A 12,371-nucleotide genomic window follows, 5' to 3' on the forward strand; every position below is an offset into this window, starting at 1 on the left:
CCATAAAGGGGTAAATTAAGGGTAAGAGATATGTGTATTCCCACGGATGAAGTCGTGGGCATGAGCTAGTATGATGTAATAGGTAGCCAAAAATTAAATCAAAAGCGAAGGAAAAATAAAACTAAAAATAATGATAAATCTCAATGACGAAAACTAGTTCTAAGTACCAAAACTTAATAGCTGTAGTATACTTGCATCTGTTTCATTCGCTCACGGCGTGTGCTCAGTCGCACGCGCAGCTTGCTTTCAATTGAAAATTAAATAATAAGTACGGACATTCAATTATATCTTGGTACTTGCCGTTCTACTACGCTTCATCGATTCGTAGTTGGTTTTATCTGAGGTTCAATCGTTCTAGTTTTGTACAGTTTCCACATTACGGTAAGTTTTTTAAATACTTTTTCAAAAACATTACAGGTGCATGATATATAGTCAGCTGATGCGTATAGGTTATAAAAAAAGTAAATATTACTATTATGCTTCGAATTTCGATAGTCCTTTATTTTGATATATAATTATTTTGCAATGAGTAACTTTTAAAATGTTGTGGTTATGTTTCAGTACATAATATATGTAGGTAAGTAATATAATATTCCGCATGGTCAATTAAAAGTGGAAATTATAAATAAAAGATGTATTTTAAGGTCTTGTTTATGTAACCATAAGGCTTATTTATTCTCTTTTTATTCAAGTCGTCCATGTATTGAATTATGTAGGTATCCTGAATAACCGTAATGCTTCAATGGTTAGGTCTTGGTTATGTGGTACTCAAACCTGTTGTAGTTAGGTACATTCTTGCAATTTGCTAAATTAACTACCTTGCTAACTTCAGATAGGTACTTACCAACTTCCAACTACCCAAGGCCAGGCCTACTAGTAAAAATAAAACCAGTCAAGTGCGAGTCAGATCAGTACAAGATAGTTATAACAATACTTTTTATTTTTTTTTAATTTGCATGGCGACCATTTTGAATTTATTGTTATTTGTTGTTATAGGGGCAATAGAAATACACACTATGAAAATTTCAACTCTCTACTTATTACAGTTCATGAGATACAGCCTGCTCACAAACAAACTGGCGGACAGACAGCGGAAGCCTAGTATATCCCATAAAAGCAATCTCCATTCCAAACAGCCAAATCGGTTCAGTGCTTGTCGCTTGAAGGAGAAACACACATTAGGATTAGGACAAAACCTTATGTGATGGGTAGTGGGTGTGATGCATAGAACTTAAATCAGAGAGGTGTGTTTTTTTAATTTTATATTTATATTGATGCATCTTCATTTTTAGGGTTCTGTATCTCAAAAGGAGAAACGTAACCCTTATAGGATCACTTTGTTGTCTGTCTGTCTGTTGGTCTGTCAAGAAACCTTAAGGGTACTTCCCGTTGACCTAGAATCATGAAATTTGGCAAATAGGTCTTCTAATCTTATAGCAGACATTGGGGGAAAAATCTGAAAACCGTGAATTTGTGGTTACATCACACAAAAAAAATTTAAATTGTGGTCATGAACTAATAATTAGTGTTTTCAATTTTCAAACTAAGATAACTATATCAAGTGAGGTATCATAATTATGAAAGGTCTTCACCTGTGCATTCTAAAACAGGTTTTTACTTGTTTTGATGCATCCTAGTTTTTGAATTATCGTGCAAAATGTCGAAAAAAATACGACTGTAGTACGGAGCTCTAGTTGCGCGAGCCTGACTCGCACTTGGCCGGTTTTTTACCTGGAGCCTGGGTCTATATCTGGGACCCAGAATCGTATCAACAGATTTTTTCCTGTCTACAGAAGATATTTAAAATCTCTATTTGCTTGCTTGATTGTACATTTATCAAACTACTGGGTGGATCAGGTTGGAATTTGGCATGCAGATAGCTATTTTAGCGTTTAAACTACCGTGAGTGATTTCCATTCTAAATAATATCTGTCCCGGCTTTACTCACGTGTGTAGTCGACGTTAGCCCGACTAGTTTCGAACCCATACGGCAGTCAAAACCGCGGCGCGTGCGCGAACGGACTCCCTTGAAAAAGGACCCCGTATGGGTTCGAAACTAGTCGAGCTAACGTCGACTACACACGTGAGTAAAGCCGGGACAGATATTATTTAGAATGCAGATAGCTATTATGATATAGGCATCGGCTAAGAACGGATTTTTGAAAATTCAACCTCTACGGAGGTGAAATAGGGGTTTCAAATTTGTGTAGTCCACGCGGACGAAGTCGCGAGCATAAGCTAGTGTTAAATAAAATAGATCTGCCCAGTAATAGTAAACAAAAAAAACTAGGTAATTACAGAAAGTATTGACTATAGGCCAAGGAAAAAGACAAAACAGAGTATAACTATTCCACCGCTATTCCAGGTTTGTTTGTTAGAGGGTTAGACTATAGGTAAGTTCCTACCAACTTTCTTAACTACGTACCTACCTACTGTATAAGCACCAACTTTAATCTTACAATAAGAGGACAATCACAGAAGTCATGACCTAAGTATGTAGTGGCTTCATTTCTCTCAAGAATAAAAGTCATTATTTTAATATCTTGTTACTCATAATATATATATAGGGTTGTAGCATCCAAAATAGAAATTAAAATAAAAGCTTTTAGCTTATATTGGTTAGCTAGGTTAGCTTACATCCTGGGGAAGGACAGAGGCTACTTTAATCCCGGAAAATTAAAGATTTCCCACGGGATTTTCAAAAACCTAAATCCACGCGGACGAAGTCGCGGGCATCATCTAGTGTTATATATATTGTACGATGGTGTAACCCTTCGTCCAAAACTGGTCAAGTAGTTTTTTGGCTTGTTTCCCAGATTTTCCAATTTCATTTGGATTATTTGGTCCTGTATCGAAAATCGAAATTCACAAATCGTTACATCGCCTAGGCCATGCTTATGAGCAAACAGTTACAAGATCGAATCATTCGATTAATTAATCAATCTGACCCTAGCTGACAGTTCACACCTCAAGATAAAATTATAAAGCTATTCCTACTATAATTCTATTTATTTTAATACGTAGGTAGCATACGTAGGTAGGTACCGATCTGTGTCTCTATTATTCTCCCAGTTTGACGTCTATGAAGGCCGTAGCGCGTTTTCTCTGGGTTTCGTAGTAATTCTTTGCGACTATTCGGTATAACCGATTTCTTTAAATTGGTTGTTCCGCTTCCGGCTTCTGGATCCTGAACTCTTAGGGCCCCTTTAAATTTGCCGCAAAGTGCCGCTCAACTGCAGCGCTAAGAGGCTATCCTTAGCAAGTTGCTGCATCCGATCCCCTCAAGCCCCAGGGCTTAACATTGCTCGACTCGACAACAACAAAGGCAAAGCTTCAGTGCATGCCTTATTCCCCCGGCGACGCTATAGCAAGGTTAGCGACCCGTGTATCCTAAACAGTAGACCACACAAATACCTTCAAAGCAAAAGTAATACGCATCTTCTAGACAAGCGCGATTCAACCTAGACCTCATCTTTGCTTTTTTGAGCAAGATTGTCGTCAAGCGCAAGCCTATCACGTATGTTTAAAAAAATTAAAAAAGTTGTGTATCAGTGACATTTTCCCCGTTCTTCTTAAAATGCCGTGTCCTTACGAAGGTTGGCAAACTCAGCCTACAGGGTTCCCACGGGTTTTTAAAAACTTAAATCCACGCGGGCGAAGCCGCAGGCATCAGCTAGTAATCTAATAATATCTTGATGTTGAATGTGACCTATTTATAATTTCTTACAATAATAACAATTTATATTAACTATTTATTTCAACAGAATATTTTTGTTAAACAATGATGCAATATCGAGCGTTGGAAGAATCATGTATATACATTACACAGTACACACGCTAGTATTTATGTAAATAACAATGTAATAACGACGATAATTAAGCGATTACAATGATCAATAGCTGGATATATCTATTATAAGCGAAGATGTTATTGGCCCATATTGAAATGGCCTGCCAGTTAATAGGTTCAGACAATAAAATAATCAGTTTCAGACTAGATAGGTTCTTTATTAAAGGGCAAAGATCTGTGCTTAAAGTTGAATAAATATTTCGTTTCAAGAGATAAAAACTCGAACCATCGCATCGTCAAAATTATTTAAATAAAAAGTTTTTTTAAATACTACGTTTTTATAACGGACTAAAAGTATACTACCGTCATCCAGTTCTAAGCCATGTTTAAAATTTCAAGTTTTTAATTAATTTAAAATCAATTGCAAATTCGGTGCCTGACAGACAAACAATCAAACAGACAAGAAAGCTAGTTCCGAATTCCGATCGATGCTAGCTCATCGAGCAGTTAGTTAAAAACCGGCCAAGTGCGAGTCAGGCTCGCGCAACGTGGGTTCCGTACTACAGCCGTATTTTTTCGACATTTTGCATAATAATTCAAAAACTATGATTAGATTTGGGAAAATGCAGCCAGCATTTCCGCACTGGACAGACACGCGCAAAAAATATGCTAGCCCTTCTGTCACCACTCACGCAGATGTGGCTATTAAGTTTTCCTTGTATTGGTGCAACCATAAAGCGTTGGAATAAATTGTTCCACTGAAATTAAACCGGTCATTAGGCGACGTCCATTGGAATAATTTTAATAACATAGATATTAACGTAATTTCTTGATAAACACTAATTATAAATAGAGCTCGCAATGCGAGTTATCATGTCGTCATGATCACATGTACAGCTGAGCCGCAGGGGGTCAGTTTATCTTATGACATTTCGTATCTTTCCACAACAGCATCTCAATAAACAAGCGCCAGATAAACTGAATAATATGCGTAGGTACATAACAACCCCGTTTTATCTATAGTAACGCAACTCAAAGACCGAGTTATTTGTTTATTTACTTTCACTACTTCATCCTAAGATTTTCCATACTATAATCTTCGGGAGATACCCTAATTAGTGGAAGAAAGTTCGAGTTACGTACGATTATAGCAGATACAATAGCTCGAAGCATATTGGTTGTTTAATCTTCATAATAATATTATGATACCCTACTTCTTGAGGGAGAGTTATGCGGGATTTGTAATCACTACTCGTATACCTGACCTGGTCATCCTCAGCGCATCCTTAGAAGAATCTTATGATTGTTTAATTTCCTCAAGACTTTTTGGACGAGAGGTGGTTTATGTGTGACAAAACCACTAAAATCATCTCGGTGGCTCTTCACTGCATAGTGCATATTGGTAGAAATATCTCATCTCCTTAAGGCACCGGATTTCTTGAGGAAGAGATTGGATTATGTGGCATTTTAACCGACTTCCAAAAAGGAGGTGGTTCTCAATTCGGCCCGTTTTTTTACGTTGTGTAGGCTAGAGATGACCGCTTGCGTGGAGCTCTATCGGTGTCTCGTTTCCCAAGCATGATCGACTCGCTCTTAATACCATCTGATGCTTGAATTCAAATTTTTCCTCGAGTTGATTTCTTTAAAATACACAGGGCCTAATTTTAAAAAATCTTGCAAACCATAGCTTTGAACGTATTAAAATTTGGCACCATAGCAGCGAGCGAAAATGACAAATAAAATTATGATACAGAATTTCAAGTTAGTTAGTTCAACTCTCCAGTTACAACAAATTCAGATTGCTTAACCAGTAGGTTCTACACATTGTTACACGATTTCACAAATAGTGCCTAAACAGTTTAGCCAGGAGTTACTTAATTATTTGATACGAGAGTACTTAAAGACATTAGCGATTCATTCATTCATCCGAGATTTGGTATTGTATTGTAATATACAGTTTCACAAGTTCACGATTGCAAAATGCATCTAGTACACGAATGGTATACAAATGAATGTAAGTATGTACTTTGTAGATGTAGTAAATTGTGGACGAAGATCTTACACAACCACTGAACTCTACTAATACAAGTACACTGGATTTGCTATTGGTGAACTGTTTTTGAAGCAACTTGACTATCTCCATTTAGCCGCTAATAACCGGAGTGACTAGTGAGCGTACTCGGAACTAAATGTTAGTGATGCTAATAATGAATATAGTATCAACATAAAGTATGAATTTTAGTTCCCGGTACGCTCGGTGAAGCGCTTCGAATCGGCACAAAAAATAACTGTCATTTTGTGTGGCACACCTTTTGTTTTTGCGTGCAATAAAGGTTTCTATATATCTATTTTTTCTAGCGTACTAGTATATGTCCATATCTGACCCAACGAATTATATAAGTATTGTGGTGATAATTTGATACGTTATTTGTATGCTAATGCAATGCATTTCATAATCGTCTACGGAATGCATTTCATAGTTCTCTGTGGAATGCATTTTCACTTACCACGTATTTCCAGCGTATTTGGATCATGCATTTCGCCATGCCTTTTATGTGTCGGGCGATAGCTCCATATCCGCCGCCAATCACTGTGGTGTGCAAGTCATTAGAGGCATAAAAGCACTGCTTACGGATAAGCAGTCTCTTTCGGTCATCATAAAAAATACGGCGAAGATACAGTAGGTTATAATTTTAATGCTTATTTTTCTTTATGAGTTGTCAATTGCTGTGGCTTCAAACCCTGTGCACTGGCTACCAACTGCTACAACCATTGATGACCTACAACTTACGTGCTAACGGCATTAGACCTTAGCACGTAAGTTGTAATAAAATCTATTGTAATAGGCTGAATTTATGGTGTTCTTGTTGCAAATGTGCAATTTAGCCAATATTGAGAGAGTGCTAGGCTATAATCAGAACCGCTGTGTATGATAGCCAAACAGAGGTGATGGCGAACTTCATAGTTCATATTGTTGCACAGAATAGCAGCTTGTGGACTAACTGCATCGTTGGTTTAGTGATTAGCAAGTTCGACTGCAGATGACGAGGTCCTGTGTTCGATTTCTAGGTCGAACCAAGAATAGTTGGGTACCTATTGGGATTTTCTGTCAAGGAATTTTTAATATTAGTCCGGAGTTAGAAAGTGGGTGGTGCCTCACTCTCGTGCCTCGGAGAGCACGTTCGGTCAGACGCCTGATCTCTTTCCGGTCGTGTCAGATTGCCATTCCATGGGGCTATGAGAGAAGCAACCTACAGGGGAGAGCGTGTAGCTGTATTTTCGCACACACTTGTGCACTATAATATCTCCCATGCAGATCGCTAATCTTTTTGGAAATTGGCTGCCGTGGCTGTAAATTACTCTGGAGGCCATTCGATATAATATGTTTTTGTAGTTATTAAACTTAGGGGCCGTACTGCGAGCGACGTTTGTAGACATTGACTTATTTAGTTATTATAGATTAGTAGTAGTATATCATATGACTGTTTGTAGACGTTATTTAGGTATTAAATAAAACTTCAACTACGCGTGTTTTTTAATAATAAGTATCAGGCAGCAAATGACGTCGTAAGCATATTTGGGTCTTCATTTACGCAAATAGGTCAATGTTTTGATGACCTCAGAGATGTGATTGCAATCGTTGTCAAAATAAAGCCTAATGATTACGACTGGGACTAGTTTTAGTTCATGTTGGACACAGAATTGGAAATAAGATAATAGAAATGGTTTTTGCTACTTCTTATACGAGTGTCGGGTACATCACGTCGCCGATTTCTTAAAAACTGGACATCGGTATCTTGTTGGCTTCCACAGTTCACACGCTGCAGTCTTGCGTCGCCTGAATCAGCAGCTCTTTGCGATTCGTTTGCTATCATCTGTCTTGTGTAGGGATTTTATTTCTGTATAAGAGTCTTGGACTCTTATACAGAAATGATACGAACGAACATAATATCTCTAGTGCCAAAGAAACGTATCTACATTAAATCGTAGTCCGTAACGCTATTGTTTACATTAGTTTCTATTTAATTTGTCAGTATAATAATTATTACACTGAAGTGTTTTAGTTTACATTGAGATAGTGCCAGATTGAGAACCTAGATAGCGCTGTGCCATACTAGATTGCAGTATCAAAGTCACACATTTCAAAATCGTAAAAATTTGTGCAATTCAATTAACAATTGCTAATTGTACCTCCCCTTTTAGTTTCTCGATACAACGCTCCGTGGTTAGAGTAATTTGGTGCGAGGTACAAGTTGCAATTACGTCTGTTTTACAACAACGCGTACTGATGTTTTACTAGACATCTATACAGCGAACCACTTACCTCGTTTACCATTTCTATACCTATTCTGAATTCTGTGACGTTCGATATTGGCGTCATAACCCACTTTTGGGGAGCAATAAGAAATGTTTTGTCAGTTTTATCAGTCGCATATTATTATTGGTATTACCAGCATCATTTGATTGCGTTCAATCATATTTTTACTCTTATGTTGTTGGGAGGTGCTGATGTGTTCAGTTTGTTATTGCTTTCCTTAGAGTTATGATGTGTGATATTGGTATTTTATATTCGTGAACTTTAAATAATATTTGTGAACATTGTATTGCTTTAAAAGAACGCACGTGGAGGTCTTGTGTCACCTATTAGCGGTGTATTTTGTTTTTCATTCATAAAGTAAAGGTTAGTTTACTATTTTTATACTTTTTGTAGATTGAGTCAAATAACTTTTTTATCTAAATATATAAAAGGAATAGGTGACTGACTGACTGACTGACTGATCTATCAACGCACAGCTCAAACTACTGGACGGATCGGGCTGAAATTTGGCATGCAGATAGCTATTATGACGTAGACATCCGCTAAGAAAGGATTTTTGAAAATTCAACTCCTAAGGGGGTGAAATAGGGGTTTGAAATTTATGTAGTCCACGCGGACGAAGTCGCGAGCATAAGCTAGTTATTTTCATATAAGGTACAGTGAGGTGAATCTACTTTCTATAGTTATTAGCGCTGTACCCAGCAAGCAGATTATCGTCTACTTTGGGAGATAATTTTGGGTTGTTTGACTAGTCTTTGGTGCTTTATGATGACTGATTTTTATCTCGGTTCAAATTAACCATGAATAACGTGATAAATTCAAAACCCCCAAAATCTTAGCCTAAGAGGGCTGACAGAAGTGTTAACTAATATTTTTTCGCGATTCAATGTGCATCTACGTTCTTATTCAATCAACATTCAATTTTAGCTTAATTTAGTTCCGAACGAAGGTTAGTGAACAACTGGCTCATTTTTCGCGTGAAGAATCAGCCTGGCGGTTTAGCACGGAAACGCAACAAGTGCGCGCAAAACAAGTAGTCCAATCTGAACACGAGGCGTGTATAAAATCAGATATCAGCCCGGCCGGGCTTGTAGGTATATCCTTAGACCTGCGCAAACCGCCATCCATGTCGCAACTTCAGATTGGACTGGCACTTGTTTTTGCAAACTGTACTCTTGATGCTTGACATCCCGCGCGGGCAGTGGCGTGCACTGGGTTTGAAGCCAGGGTAGGCATTAGTTAGGTGAGAACCTGTTTACTGGCAGGTCAATGAAAAATATGCATTAAGCTATTACAACTGGGGTAAGCAGTGCATTTATGCCTCTATGACCTGCACGCCACTGCGCGCGGGTATAACTGGTACAGTTATTATTATAAGGATAGATTAGTTCGCCACTCAAGCATCTGCGTAAGTTTGTAACTATAAAGCCGATTTCTTATTTTCTTCAGATCAAGCATGGACGGTCCAGCAGGGCCTTCACCATGTCGCCTGCGAGATGGGCGGGACGAGGTCACAACACCAATGAAAAGACTGAAAGTGAATGATAGCAGCTGTCAAAGTGACAGCTGTCAGTGCGACAGGACGCAGGGCGAGGTCAAAATAAAGAGCAAGAGGTTCGGGAGAGGGGCTGTGGAGTCAGGTATTATTGAATTCCGAATTTAATTAATTAAAACATAAGTAGCAATTAAAAAATTGACTCTCTCCAGCAATAAATAAGGTGAGACTGAAATAGAAATAATTGTTTTGGAAAGGGGAACCACCAAGCTTTTTACTGGTTCTTCTGGGTGGGAAGGGCATTTTCTTGACGATTCGAAAGCACTTTGTAAAATCAGTCAGTCAGACACAAGTCAGTCAATAGTGAATAAGCACAGACTGCATCATCACTTGCCAGGAGGTCTGATTACAACTAAGCGTTAGTCTATGAATAAATAAATAAATTAAAGTATTACAGACGCGGGACTTATAACGGCTTACGTCGGTCGCTTACGAAAATTGAACTAGGTAGTACACTGAGGTGCAGAGTATGTCTGTAAAGCATTCAGTTTTTTTAGTGGCTACCATTCGAAACCCAGAGCCATTAAAAAAGATCATAATATCCTAAATTTAGAATATTATGACCTTTTTTTAATGGCTCTGGGTTTCGAATTTAGTGCAACAGTTGAGAATCTAACCCAAGCCTTTTTGCTTAAAATTTAATTGCATTTCTGGGCGTGATTACGAAATTTTTAATAATATTTACCGTCCTACCTAATCCGGCTTGAAGGACCAAAACAGATTATATGCTGTATGGAGCATATTTTAATACATAAAACATTTAAGAAATAAAAGAGGAAACTATATTATGTACCTATACATAATTGTGCAAAATCTTAAGTTGTGTGCTAAAAAAATTGCACATTTTGTGTCATTCCTCAAAAATGCTTCCATTTATCACTTTGCTTCTTGAATTATTAATTATGTTTTTTCTTCGAAATAACCTCTTGCAGTTTCGTCATGCCGGCCGCCCATAATAACAAGCATAGGGTTGTCAATTTAAATTATTTTAGGCCATTAATTTTTCCTTATACTTACTTACCTAGTGAAAATATTTAATTTTGAGTAGCAAAAACAACTGTAAGTATCTCAATAGGTAAAGTGCATCTTAAAAGTTGAGAGTTTACATTTTATTTGACTATTTTAGTCTGTCCAAACACCATTATGTAAAAAAACTTAATTATATAATTACTAGATGATGCCCGCGACTTCGCCCGCGTGGATTTAGGTTTTTTAAAATCCCGGGGGAACTCTACGGGATAAAAAGTAGCCTATGTCACTCTCCAAGTCTTTAATATAAAATAAATAAATTAACGTTTATTTCAGACGTTTCCATCCATAGATATCTTTAACTATACGCATCCAAAAAATCACGCCGATCTGTTGCTCCGTTGCGACGTGATTGAAGGACAAACCAACAAACCAATAAACCAACAAACAAACACACTTTCGCATTTATAATATGGGTACCGAATAACAAGCTCCTATACACTAATTTGCTTGCTAAATTGATTCAGGATTCGACAAAACTAAATTTTAAAAAAAATTACTTAGGTACCTACCTATTTGTCTGAAATTGAAAAAGAGAGCGACAACAGGCTTTCAAGTACCAGTATAATGTGAAGGCAAAGTGGGTATTGAATAACGTCTCCTTTTCTAGTTTAAATACAGAACTTGGCATCCCTAAATAAAAATAAAACGTTCGCAGAATATTTTATTGTTACCTATATTGTAATGCAATATTTTAACTGATAAAGTATTATAACACAATTAATTTGACTCTATTTCGTGACTCGTTATAAAGCCCCATTATATTATTTATATTAATACACGTACGTAATACGTAATATAACGTGATAGTCATGTGATTGATCATAATCACGTGATCATAAAACGTGATATCTTCGTGGCTTTGCTTCATGTGGCACTGTACCCCATACCAACAACATTGATTCTTACCACAGAGAATTCAACCTCAAGAGTACGCATTTTTTTGTCATAATGGATGACCTCCCTGTCACAGGGGTGAGCGCTGTGGTCTTATTAGTGGAAGGTCCCGGATTAGATTCCATCAAGGGCAATTTGGTAATTTATAATTTCTTAATTAGTTATACCTATCTATCTGGTCTGGATTAGGGATTTGGATTTAGGGATTATAGCATAAACTGCTTCATATAAAAAGTTCGTGATGTTTTGAATCCGTGCCTCATCTACGCCTCGTACGTGGCACGGCTCGTGCCCGCCACGTGTTGGCATAAATCATCCCTCAGTGTTCCGGTACGACGCGACGCCGTGTAAGAAACCGATGAGGGGTAAGGAATCTGTCATACCCCTTTCAAGTTAGCCCGCTTCCATCTTAGACTGCATCACCATTTATCATCAGATGCGATCACAATCAAGTTATAGTTAGCGCAACTTGTATCTGAATTTAAAAAATGTACTTATTCAAAATTTTACTTCAGCCCAATCTTTCAGCCTACATGCGTCGTCTACTGCAACTCTACTTTCAGTATAAAAAAGCAATGCATTGTGTTTTTCACTAAAAGTAATAAGCCAGTTTCTTTGTCTTCCTTACAGGGTTAACACATGAGTGCGGCGTTTTCGGCGCAATCGGCACAGGCGAGTGGCCAACACAAGTGGACGTGGGGCAGGTCATATGTCTCGGCCTTGTTGCGCTTCAACACAGGTATCATTCATTTATTCAAACAACCACCCAATGTTAACTCCGA

At 37.6% G+C, this 12,371-nt stretch overlaps 1 protein-coding gene across 4 annotated transcripts in view; it reads left to right on the top strand.

Annotated features, from left to right (window-relative positions):
* The first annotated feature begins 208 nt into the window (after positions 1-208).
* LOC117981846 (amidophosphoribosyltransferase-like) overlaps positions 209-12,371 on the top strand; it is a 29,844-nt gene continuing 17,681 nt past the window's right edge. For 2 of the 4 annotated variants that reach the window (XR_011236715.1, XM_034968064.2), the window contains exons 1-3: positions 209-381; positions 9,558-9,748; positions 12,220-12,328. Coding sequence is in view for 3 of the 4 variants with exons in the window: in XM_034968064.2 (XP_034823955.1) it covers positions 9,565-9,748; positions 12,220-12,328 (293 nt within the window). In the remaining variant the exon portion in view is untranslated. Of the gene's footprint in view, positions 382-8,230; positions 8,472-9,557; positions 9,749-12,219; positions 12,329-12,371 lie in introns of those variants that run through there. The other 2 variants (XM_034968066.2, XM_034968065.2) reach the window with 2 other exon arrangements.

Source organism: Maniola hyperantus, chromosome 4 (genome assembly GCF_902806685.2).
Source record: "Maniola hyperantus chromosome 4, iAphHyp1.2, whole genome shotgun sequence".
NCBI lineage: Eukaryota > Metazoa > Arthropoda > Insecta > Lepidoptera > Nymphalidae > Maniola > Maniola hyperantus.